Source organism: Poecilia latipinna, unplaced genomic scaffold, assembly GCF_001443285.1.
Source record: "Poecilia latipinna isolate Pla-1442-1.1 unplaced genomic scaffold, P_latipinna-1.0 Scaffold4929, whole genome shotgun sequence".
NCBI classification, from domain to species: Eukaryota; Metazoa; Chordata; class Actinopteri; order Cyprinodontiformes; family Poeciliidae; genus Poecilia; species Poecilia latipinna.
In genome coordinates this window covers 1-12214 of record NW_015117545.1, presented here as the reverse complement: position 1 = coordinate 12214, position 12214 = coordinate 1, and the positions used below count along the sequence as shown (strand labels likewise).

The following is a 12214-nucleotide window of genomic DNA, read 5'->3' as shown; positions in this document are numbered from 1 at the left end:
CCACAAATATTTTTTCACACCGTTTTTTCCTGGCTAAGATAAAAGAAGATAAAATGTTTTATATTCAGATGAAATGCTGCCTTCAAACAATCAACAGCAGGAACGTTGTCACTTTATTGGATTTCATGTTTCCTGCCTGCCTCCATCTGACTCGAGTCGCCTGGGAGGTTCTGGTTCTGGTTCTGGTACCAGCTGCAGTAGCACTGGGTCCATTCCTCCCTCTGCTGATAGATGAACCTTTTGTCCTTTGAGGTTCTGGTGAAGGCTCCAGATAATGTTCTGGACCCGACAATGAAACCCTGAAGAACCTGAGTAGAGCCGGTAGTGTTCTGGCGGGTCGTTGGTTCTGGTCCGATGGTTTCCTTGTTTGTTTTCATGTCCAAACATCATTTTATTGTTGCAGAAACTGTTTGGGTGGAACGGTACCAACAGAACTTTTCAGTACTCCTCTTCGGGTCCGGTTCCTCACAGCGCTGCGATGGTGTGTTCGAGTGCAACTCGTCAATGTTTTAAAACGACTTTAAATATGGCCGCTGTCGTCCTCTTCAACATTAACCATTACTAAATAATGTAGTTAGGTAACTAAATCAAACCTGAAGACTTGATCTGTGGAAAATCTTAGAAAAATCTGCATTATTGGCAGAATAGTTTAAAATCCTTCATTTCTTTACTGAACAAAGTAAATAAAACATTTAGTGACACCAGTAATGAGTTGGAGAATGTAGATCAGGGAGGCTCGACTAGCTGGACATGTTGGCCTTAATATGTTACAAAATTAAACTAAAAGCTGTTTCCAACATGTAAAACTCATAATTACGTCAGAAATTGTGTCTCTATGTTTTCCGTCCGGAGGGCGCTGACTGTTGGGTTCGGTGGCGCATGCTGAGCCGGACTGCATCAGTTACAAACCAGCGAACAGGATCAGCTTGTGCTCTGCTGTTTACTGCGTTAGCCACAGCTAACACCGTTAGCTGGAGCTGTTTTAACAAATATGTAACATTTCTTTTATAAAGGTTACATATTGCAGCTTTAAATAAGTGTAAAGCTGTGTTGACAATTAAATAATGAGATTTATTTTTTTGTTCATTTTGAAGACAGATTTTACTACATTGTTTCATAATACGGAGCTACAAGTTTGAGTCCTTGTACCAATTTTTATTAGTTTATAACTATATTTAACACTTGGCTCCATATCTCTGTTATGTTTCCTACCTGGATTCAACATTATTTTTGATGCGTTTTCTACATGTTGTTTTTTCCTTTCAAATCAAATCTGCTGGGTTGAAAACCAAAAATCCTTGAAGTAGAAGAGGTTCCATGCCTGAATTTTATTCTAATAGTTTTTATTCCAGAGCAAATGATTAGAAAACGGCAAATATTGCAACGTTTTACAGATTCCCAAATACATGTTTACTGAAATCTCTTGAATTTCTTCTTGTGTTCTTCATCTCCTCAGACTTCCAGCAAATATTGTCTGTAGAATCGAGAAGTTTTTCTTTTACGGACAGAAGAAATCATTCAGAACCAGAAGAAGCAAAAATCTGCCCTGATGGAAGAACCGAAGGATCCAGATGGTCCAAATATAAAGCAGGAACAGGAGGAACTGCTGGATAAACAGCTGAAAAATGACCAACATGCTGAAGATCTGCAGATTAAAGAGGAAGTGGACGAATACTGCACCAGCCAGGATGAAGTTCGCCTTGTTCTGAAGGAGGAGACGGACACATTGGGGATGAATACAGCTCCTGAACAGAGAAACAACAGGGAACCAGAACCAAACAGGGACCGACTCCAGAACGCGCTACTAGCTGAAAACCAGCAACAGGAAGGGAAGAAGAAAAAATCAGGACTCTGTAAACATCCACAACCAAGGTCGAATAAGAGCTGTCAGAAATCCAGAGTTCAAAGTGACAGTACACACAGTTCCAAACGTAGAAGGCGGAGCAGATCTCTGAGCCAAACAGAAAAAAGTTTGTTTTCCTGTAAAGTGTGTGGCAAGAGTTTCTCCCAGAGTAGCCATCTGAACAACCACATGAGATCGCACACAAGTAAGAAACAATATCCCTGTGAGGTCTGCGGTAAGTTTTTAAATGACAAAGGTAGCTTAACGGTTCACATGAGAACCCACACAGGTGAGAAACCTTTCACATGTTCCACCTGTGGGAAAAGTTTTGGTGCGAGGAGCAGCTTCATTGCTCATGTAAGAACTCACACAGGTGAGAAGCCGTTTCCCTGTCCGAGCTGTGAGAAAAGTTTCATTGTAAAAAGTCATCTAATCACACACATGAGAATTCACACAGGTGAGAAACCTTTCCAGTGTCTCACCTGTGGAAAACGGTTTGGCGCTAAAAGCAATTTAAACACTCACATGCGAACACACACGGGTGAGAAGCCTTTTGCATGTGTGAGCTGTGGGAAAAGTTTCAGTGTAAGGAGTCACCTGATCACTCACCTGAGAACACACACAGGTGAGAAGCCATACTCCTGTCAATACTGTGGCAGAAGCTTCAGTTTGCGGAGTCATTTAAATGTTCACATGAGCACACATACAGGAGAGAAACCTTTTCCATGTGTGGCATGTGGAAAAAGCTTCAGAGTGAGAAGCAGTTTGACAATTCACATGAGAACGCACACGGATAAGAAGCTGCACATCTGTGATGTGTGCTGTAAAGGTTTCACTCAGAGCAGCCGTCTGGCTTCTCACATGAGGATCCACACAGGCGAGAGGCCGTTTCCATGTCCCACATGTGGAAAAAGTTTCAGTGCCAAAACATATCTGAATACACACATGAGGACTCACACAGATGAGAAGTCCTATCTGTGTGTGATCTGTGGGAACAGCTTCAGTCGAAAAAGCAACTTGAACAGACACATGAGGACGCACACGGGCGAGAAACCCTATGATTGTGAAGTTTGTGGGAAATCCTTTGGATGTAGTGGTAGCTTGACGGTCCATATGAGATCTCACACAGGTGAGAAACCATTTCCATGTGTCACCTGTGGAAAAAGCTTTAGTGTAAGAAGTTACCTGGTTATTCACATGCGAACCCACACAGGTGAGAAACCTTTCCCATGTGTCACCTGTCGGAAGAGCTTCCTTTTACGGAGTCATTTGACTCGTCACATGAGAGTTCACACCGGCGAGAAGCCATTCCCATGTTTGACCTGTGAGAAAGGTTTCAGTGTGAGATGTCACATGATGGCTCACATGAGAACTCACAAACAGGAGAAAGGTCTTTCTGACACGTGGCCTGTGGGAACCGTCTCCAAGGAGTTGAGATGACTCACCTAGAGTCCAGCATACCCTACCTGGGGAGACAGGTGAGCAGCAGTGACTTTAACCAATGAGAGACAAGAGCTTCCTCGGCTAAAACATTGAACTTTCAGAGTTGTGTTAAACTGGGAATCATTAAAAGTTGATGTATGTTGCTGTGTGATTTCTGTGAAGAATTTCTAAAGCAAGGATTTGACCTCAGTGTGTTTGTCGTTCAGTGACAAATGTGCTGCTTGTATAGATGGTGATGTTTATCCCAATCATGTTTATTCTCATGTCCCCTAAGAGTCTGGGTCAGTAATGTTTAAGGTTTATGTTCTGCACAACCTTTTCCCTGTTTTCTGATTCACAAAGCAAATAGCACTAACAGTTTATTAGCACAGAACTTCACAGGTTTCAATGAATCTGAAACCTTTTCTTGCCTCAAACATTGTAAACATGACCTGACTTCACAACACAACAGGTACAAAACATCAGAGAAAGACAATATTGCTGGTTAATACGTCTAACTAAATATTGGCACCTCTGAGCAGTTTGAAAAAATAAGAAACTTACAAGAACAAAACAGAACATGGACTGAAGAGAAATTAAACTGGTGCTTGAGGGTTGTTGTCATTTCAGAGAAAATATCATTTGAATTGAAGTTGGAGCTTTTGCATTAATTTCCTCCAAATACTGTGTTGTTGTAACAGTTAGCGTCAGTGGAACTGTTTATGGTTAGTGCTTTAGGATTAGCGCTGCTAGCTTTTCAGTTCAGCTATGTCCACCACTGAGCGACTTTCTGTGAGCTGCAGATACAAAATCTGGAGAAGTCGGTCAAGGCCTGAACTCATTGCTGAAGTGAGGGGAGCCCGTCGCCTGTTTATCATGGACATCATATTGAGTTATTTCATGTTTTTATGAATACATGAACACTTTTTTATTTTTTATTGTATATTTTGATGAAGGTTCTGCATTTCTGAGCTAAACATGATAGTTTGTTCCTTCAAATAAGGTTGTGAAAGATGAGTACCAACAATAAAACAGATGATGTGCATGAAGGTAAACAGTGTTCTGTTGTTCTTGAGTCAGTTTCAGCCACAGTTAAAACTGATGCTTTTTCTGGGAGAATAACTCCTTAATTCAGCATTATTCCTGTTTCTGGTTTCAATTCTTATGATCTTAACCTGGAAAATCCGATCCAGAAAACTTTGACAGGAAAGGTCCTCGGAGAGGTCAATAGTCTGTGGTCGGTCAGCTGAGCAGGACTGCGGCGTTCTGGATGAGCTCAGGACTTCCTGCTGAGCCTCTGGGATACTAGAGCAGATTTTATCGCCTCATTTTCTCCTTTTAAAGCAACTCAAACAGAAAACGTCCAGCAAGTCTTCAGATCTCCTGAACTTCAACTCCCAGTTAGGTAGTTACATTTTCTGAATCCAGACAAAAATTCCTACATTTTGTCTGGAATCAGACAAAATGTGAAGAATCTGCTGAGTAAGCAGTATGTGACGTAGCATTGATGTACGCATGCGTGTTACCGCTAGGTAGGATGGATCTGTCACAACCTTATGTTAAGCAAATAAGAAGAATTTGCTCAGACAGAATTTTGTTGAATTATATGGTAAAAATTAACCCCCCGCCCCCAATAATGCATGGAATCATAACTTTAGGAAAAGGGTAGCAGATGTGAAAAAACTGAATTATTTGAAAATGTGTTGTGATCAATTTAAACTTTAAATGATGTTTCTAGTTTAAAGTGTGTGGATGTAGTTGGCTGTGAAACTTTTTGCAAAGTTGGGCCAAATCTTTTAGATTTTCCAATCATTTTGATGGGTCAGAAAATGCATGAAATTAAATTGTTTCAAAGATTATAGAAGCTGAAATTGCCGCAGCCTACCTCTTAAAAACAAGCTCAGCGTCCAACTTGGGCTGAATCCGTGACAATGATGTCCGAGATGTTGTCCTGTCGGGAGTAAGCTTCCTCTGGAGCTTAATTTGGATAATTTGGAGATGACCTTTGACCCTTCCTAGGTTGATGAGAAGCAACAGTTGCTTCTCTGGGACCATTGCTGATGTCATTGTAGCCTGGGATTCTAACAACACCCAAACGCTTCAGAGCAGCAAACTAACCAAAACTGTTTCTACCTGCTGCCGCCGACCAATCAGAGCATTTGGCTTACAGAGCCGGTGTTCTGACTATCTGAGCTACCTCATTAGGTTTCCCTACAGTAGCACGGATAGATAGCCAAGTCTATCTATCCGTGCTACGCGTCCAAAACTGCTACCGTCATGTTTATGAACAGAAAACTACAGCAGGTTTTGTTCATGTTAAATACTTTGGATAACTTTATCTGAGTGACGGGGCTGAAGTGAAGCCTCAGAGTTATGGTTAGCTTAGCATTGGAACAATTTATATACACGACAAGAAGATCACTTCCTTCATCAGAATATCCTACCGGTTTAAAATGAAAAGCTATAGATGTATGCACTAGTCCTTTTACTGGAATATCCTACTTTTTTAAAGAAATATTTTAAATACAGAGGAGTTTGTAAGAATAAAACAGCATCAGATGAGGAAACAGGTTTTTATTGGAATTAAATTAAAAACAGACAAATACAGATCACTGCAATTTTTTTGTGCATTATTGTATAACAGACTTTATTAAATGCAGCGCAGCCACAATGTGTCCACCGAACTGTGCAGATCACTGTCTGTGCTCCTGGAATGATAGGATATGATTCATTTACACTAATATTAAACACGGCTATTACACAGCTTCAATCCCACGTAGTATCACTACCAACATCTATTTAGCAAAGTTTAATAAAAAAGAGTATTATTAAATTAAAATATAGGGACAAAATAGCCCCAAAAACAACGAATTTTGTCCTGATTAACCACCAAACAAAAACATGAAGTAAAACAGCAGCTTAATGAAAGCCAGGTATAAAATAAATTAAAGAAAGCTAACCGTAATCTTCGATGAAATAAAACACATGAAACGAAACTTCCACAGGTAGGATGTTTTTATAAGAAATCTGCTGAGTAAGCAGTATGTGACGTAGCATTGATGTACGCATGCGTGTTACCGCTAGGTAGGATGGATTTACGGGTAGCACAGATAAACAGAAGACCTGTTCGAGCGCCGCCCGTCCCACCGGGTGTGAAATGATGCGGAGCCGATGACGCATCCAGCGGAAGTAACCGAAGAAGTGGTTGCATTAGCTTCCGGTTAGCCTAGTGAGCTTGTGGTGTGTTTCAGGGCGTTTTCAGGTGTTTTCTGGTTCTATTCAGCAACAATGTGTTCCGTTGAGCCTCTGAGAGAGTTTATCAGAGAGAGACTAACTGCTGCTGCTGAAGAAATCTTCACCCAGCTGGAAAAAACCATCGTCCAGTACGAGGAGGAGATCGACCGGCAGCGGAGACTGCTGGACCTCACCTGGAGACCCCGAACCGAGCAGAACCCCGCAGGTAGGTCCGGCGGGGGCAGCGGGCGGGGTTACCACCTTTCAGAAACGGACATCAAGGAGGCGCTGTTATGCTGAGAAGCGCGTGCCCTGTCGCGGGAGCGCGCATCGCTGCAAACTCGCATATTGATGAGAAAACGGACTGAAATATGACCGAAGAGGAAACTTTTAAAGATATTCGTAAAATGATCATGGTTATTAACAATGTAAGCCCTAAAATGGTTTAATTGAAATAAATACTGTTTTGACACCTTTAATGACACGAGTCCAATGTCTTACAGTCTGATGAACACGTTCTCCTCTTTTTCATTTAACACCATAATAGCTTAACGCCTGAGAAAGCAGAGGCCCATTATGCAGAAAACCAACTTTAACTGTCCAGTCTATTAATACAGGAGAGGATGCATTTTAATTTCCGAGCCTGCCGATATCTGCATCCCGTCTATTGTCCTGTTGATGTGAAACTGATACCTTTAGTCCAGAGAACAGGTGTGATTATGTAGAAAAGGTTATTTCATTCTTAGCTCTTTGTTTCTTTAAGTTTGTAGGGGGAGGCATTTTTTGGCAATATGGATTATTATTCTGCCCATATTTGTCTGCCCTGTTTTTCAGCTCAAAATGTGTCATATAGATATGAAAGTCAGTCCAGTAGCTCAGAGGATGTGTGTCGTTATGTAGAAAACTTCATAAAACACATTACCATCCAATATTTTCATATTGCAGGTCATGCATTTTCTAGCAAGGGACATTTGGAGGACCTGATGACCCTCCTCACCTGGGGTCACTGGACCGTTTGACCTTATGCATTCATTATGTCACAACAAAGTGCGCAGCTCAGAATGAAACCACAGAGCCAACCTCCTGTGGATAATTATGTTTTTAAGGCAGTTAGACTGTCTGGTGCCACACAATGAGGAAGTAACACTTTGAGCAAGACTGAGATGAATTTTTTCTGCTTTATTTCCCAAAGATTTGGAGGAACTTAAAAACTGAATTTATTGATTAAAAGTTCCCACACCGTCATCGAATAAGGACTTACAATGATGAGCTCTTCCTCAGGGTTGGAATAATCTGCTAAAATCATCTCAGTGGTTATTAAAATGTTCAGACAGCACAGAGTTATGGGGAAGTTCTTCACGCAGCAGGTCTAAAGCACGTGTCAAACTTGAGGCCCGAGGGCCAAATCTGGCCTACAGTAGCTTTTGACCCTGTAGGCTCCAAATTACATCAACTCGTCCCTCCAGTTTTCACAAATCTGCAAAATTCAAACAAAGTCAAAAAATCTCCAAATTTTTTTCCAATTTTACTGCTAATCTTCTCAAAATCAGTCAGAAACATTGAGTTTAAGTGACTGCTGCTTCATCCTCACTTGATGTCTGTAACAGATATGGCGAGTAATAAAAAGTCACATTTAACATCATACATTAGCACAAATATTGAAAACAATCCTTACAAACGTTTCTAAATTGGTACCACAAAATCTGCAAATTTTGATTTCAAAAATCAAAATTTGATTTTTGAAATAAAATTTTCCAAAACTTGAACATTTTTGTTCATCCTCTGGATGAACAGGATTTTGTTTATCCAGAAAATCCTGGATAAAAAGCTGTTTATTGATATTTTAACAATTTAATTGGTTTTATCAGTATATTCTGGCACAACTGGCCCTTTAAGAAAATTCAGATTTTTGATACGGCCCAAAATGAAAATGAGTTCTAAAGTTTGGAGACTGCAGCGGGTCGGACTGTAACTGTCTGAGTAGCGCCGACTGAGTCTCACGTAGCATTAAAGGCTACACTGAGGCCAACACCCTCAGTGCCAACATGAATGTCTCATATCTTCCTCTTCCTCCACCTTTCAAGGTGTTTCTGAAAAAACCCGCCTGTTGCTCCTTAAGCAGCTGCACAGGCTAAAAAACTAAACCAGCTTCTTCTAATCCAGTCTGGGTCACCAGAGATGTCTGCTGCTCATTCCAGAAGCTTTGTCATGTTAGAAGAACACCTTTTTATTTTGGTCTCCTTGGTCCATATAGGCCTCCAGCAGCAGGAACCGGTCCATCAGGACCTCTGGCAGCAGAATCACTGCAACACTGAAGATGTTCCCTCTGACCTGGAGTCCAGTCAGCAGAATATTGGCTCTGGTTTGAACCCAAAGGAACCAGAACCAATTAAAGAGAAACTCCATGACGTCCTCGGCTGGGGAGCGGAGCAGCTCGTTAAGCAGGAGCCTGATCCCTGCATGGTGACTGTCGAGTACGACGACATGTTCCCCACTAAAGCAGAACCAAACACAACCCAGATCTTTTCTCAGAACTCGTCTAAAGCAGAGATCCAGAGTCAGGAGAGAAGCAACCATAAAGACTCAGGATCCTGCAGAGATGAAGCTCCTAAAGCTCCAACTTCAGATGATCCAGACCTGAGGACGGCTGAGAACGAACCCCTCACTGAGGAGAACCTATATTCATGTCAGTTCTGTGGGAAAAACTTCACCACTTGCAAGGACCTGAAGGTCCACTGGAGGACCCACATGGAAAAGAAGCGTCATACTTGTGGAGTGTGTGGGAAAACTTTGAGTGACCGCAGCAGTTTGAGGAAACACCTCCGGATCCACACAGGAGAGAAACCATATCCTTGTGAAGTGTGTGGGAAAAGATTCAGGAACAGCTGCGGCTTGACAAAGCACCTCCGGATTCATACAGGAGAGAAGCCATTCACATGTCAGACCTGCGGGATGCGTTTCAACCAGAGCAGCATTTTATACAGACACATGAAGAGGAAGAACCACTGAGAAGACCCCAGAGAGCTGAGGAAGACGAGTCCTGGATCTGCAGCTGGTCCTCCAACAACAAACCAGATGATCGAGTTTTATGACTCTGTCCCAAAAAATGTTCAGCTCTGGACTGTGTCTCATTTTCCTTAGCAGCTAGTTTGCATGATAGTAGTTAAAAATATTAGTTATGGGGTTGTTCAGCTTTTAAGTTGGGCTGTTTGATAAATTCTCAGACGTGATTAGAATCGTCGTGTTGGTGATCTTTCCTGATTTTCTGAATTCATTCCTTTATGAGCCACTGAGTTTGACTTATTCCAGACAAACTGGAGTTGATGCCCCAATTCAACAGAAGACTTGTCAATTTTCATTAATAATAATTTATTGATTATATTTAATAATTACATAAGCCAAACATGGATGCAAATTCTGATTCCCAATAACATTGACCAGACTGGAAGGGTTCTTCAGACTCCACTGGAAAAAATCCAACCTTTAATGTCTGAGCTAAGCATTAGCTTAGCATGGCTCTACTGTTTGCTGGAAAGCCAATTAGGAGATGCTAACCTGGTGCTAACTGTATGAAATCAGGTCTATATTTCATCTGCAGAGAAACCACATTCTGACCCGTAGCGGTCACTTCTGCTAACCCGTCTGTTGTTCTCAGAGATGGATTGATGTGGGTTTGTCATTAGTTACCCTTTTTTTTTCATGACGAGACAACTGGATGAAAATGTTAGTGGATCTGTCAGAAATCCAACATGTTTGACATTTCTGCCTATTGTCTGTCAGTCAGAAGCTGAAAGCATCAGTACAGCTGCTCCACCCTGTTTGGCCCCGCCCACCACCTGAATGATTTAATCATTAGTGAACCATAGCAGCGAGTCAAACAAAGAGGTTATACATAAATCCTTCCGGAAAGCCCAAAAGGATTCATGTTTATTTTCTGAGTGGGCTATAAGCCTTTTGAAACAAGGACTGAATTGTTGAGTCTGTCAAGTTGAACCTAGTGGACAAAACAGGAATGTTTAACGGCACCTGAAGGCTCAACACACTGACATTCTGTCACAGGCAAGTTACTACTGATACATTCAATGTTACCCGACAATCAACTTGTGATGAATTTATTGGAAGCTATGAGATTCCACATCCTAGCCACACTGTGCTAACGTCAGGCTAAAGTTCAGTTGACTACGCCGCTGTAGCGGCTGACGCCATCTTGTAAAATACAGTCGTTCTTTATTTGGTACTTAAATGTGGAAACATTTGAAATATCAAGACTGTCATGATGGCCGCGCTGCAAACTGCTGATCCCTTCAGGAGCTGATGTCACGGTTGCCTAGAGACAGACGACAAACATGGCGCTGCTCTCGTTGTCTGCACGTTTTTAAAACGTCCACCTGGTAGTCGTTGCAGTCTCAGAACCAAAACCTCTTCCAGATGCCAGTGGGAAGATGTTGGTCCCTGACTGAACGGGATCCGTGAGGATGAATGAAGGTAAATTTGAAAATGAAAATGTGTGTGAGAGTTTGAAATGGACTGGCTGGATCAGGACAGCAGCGCTGCAGACACACAGACTCGCATGGAGCATGAAGGATTTTGTTTTATTGAAAACAAGGCCAGAAAAATAAAGACCTTTAAAAATAGTTGCATTTGTTTTTGTATTTCATATTCAGACAACAACTTTATGCTACAACTGGTAAAAAACCCCAACCCACAGTCATTTTGTGTTAATTCCAGAGAATTGATCAAAAAATATTAGAATTTTACATATAAGTTTGTCAGTTAAATTGGCAGCAGACTTGGTCAACTAAAGTTTTACAAATAGTTGACTGAAACTAGACTAAGACTAAAACAATTCAGACTAATTAATAACTCAAACAAAATGACATTTTTGTCAAAAGACTAAAACTAGAGAGAATTTTTCTGTCAATATTGACCTTGATCTAAAGATTGGATAACCTATATAAAAAGCAACTTTTCAGACAGATGGATTCAGCTTTCACTTGGAATTTAGTCTAAATGCTTTTAGTATGATAGGAAAATGTTTTATTCACGAAGTCGTTTCCTAAAAATTTTAATTGCATTAAAACTGAATGTATACCAAAGCTTGTATTACCGAATTATGTGAATGGGTTTTTCATTTCATATTATATTTAGACATTTGTATCCATCTATAAATATTCTTTGAAAAAGGTGGAAATGTGAGTTTGATTTTGTTGTTTCTGATCATTTTCTGCTTTGGAGTTTTCAATGAAGAACAAACAATTTAAAAACTAGCTTATTATAAAGATAAGTGGTAATATTACCCCTTCTACTAACAATAACAATTTTTAATTTGCTATTGAAGTGTAATTTCTTTGTTTTCTTTGTTTGTAGCATAAAGTGGAACTCTAATTCGGTGTTTCTCTCGGAACCTGAAACTGTGACATCCGGTGGAAGTAAACAAAGCAGCTAGCTCGGTTAGCATCCTGCTAGCAGCTGTCGCCGTGTCCAGGTGTGTTGTGAGTCTGCGCAGCAACAATGTGTTCCGTTGAGCCTCTGAGAGAGTTTATCAGAGAGAGACTAACTGCTGCTGCTGAAGAAATCTTCACCCAGCTGGAAAAAACCCTCGTCCAGTTCGAGGAGGAGATCTACCGGCAGCGGAGACTGCTGGACCTCACCTGGAGACCCCGAACCGAGCAGAACCCCGCAGGTAGGTCCGGCTGGCCTCCCAGGGTCTGAGGA

At 41.2% G+C, this 12214-nt stretch overlaps 2 protein-coding genes across 4 annotated transcripts in view; both read left to right on the top strand.

The window, feature by feature from the left end:
• LOC106943156 (zinc finger protein OZF-like) overlaps positions 1-3553 on the top strand; it is a 7638-nt gene extending 4085 nt beyond the window's left edge. For 2 of the 3 annotated variants that reach the window (XM_015026503.1, XM_015026502.1), the window contains exon 2: positions 1457-3553. In XM_015026503.1, coding sequence (XP_014881989.1) covers positions 1550-3283 — 1734 coding nt within the window. In that variant the 5' untranslated portion in view covers positions 1457-1549 and the 3' untranslated portion in view covers positions 3284-3553. The remainder of the gene's footprint in view (positions 1-1456) is intronic. The other variant, XR_001423834.1, reaches the window with a different exon arrangement.
• Positions 3554-6323: 2770 nt separating this feature from the next.
• Positions 6324-10483, top strand: LOC106943157 (zinc finger protein 3-like). The gene is made up of 2 exons (XM_015026505.1): positions 6324-6725; positions 8754-10483. The coding sequence occupies exons 1-2, from the start codon at positions 6554-6556 to the stop codon at positions 9506-9508; spliced, it is 927 nt and encodes a 308-aa protein (XP_014881991.1). The 5' UTR covers positions 6324-6553; the 3' UTR covers positions 9509-10483.
• The last annotated feature ends 1731 nt before the right edge of the window (positions 10484-12214 follow it).

What these genes read in the sequence shown, in the direction of transcription:
- LOC106943157 (XM_015026505.1), top strand. Translation starts at nt 6,554, where the DNA reads ATGTGTTCCGTTGAGCCTCTGAGAGAGTTTATCAGAGAGAGACTAACT. An exon ending in AACCGAGCAGAACCCCGCAG is followed by an intron (nt 6,726 to 8,753) that starts GTAGGTCCGGCG and finishes TGGTCCATATAG; the next exon opens with GCCTCCAGCAGCAGGAACCG.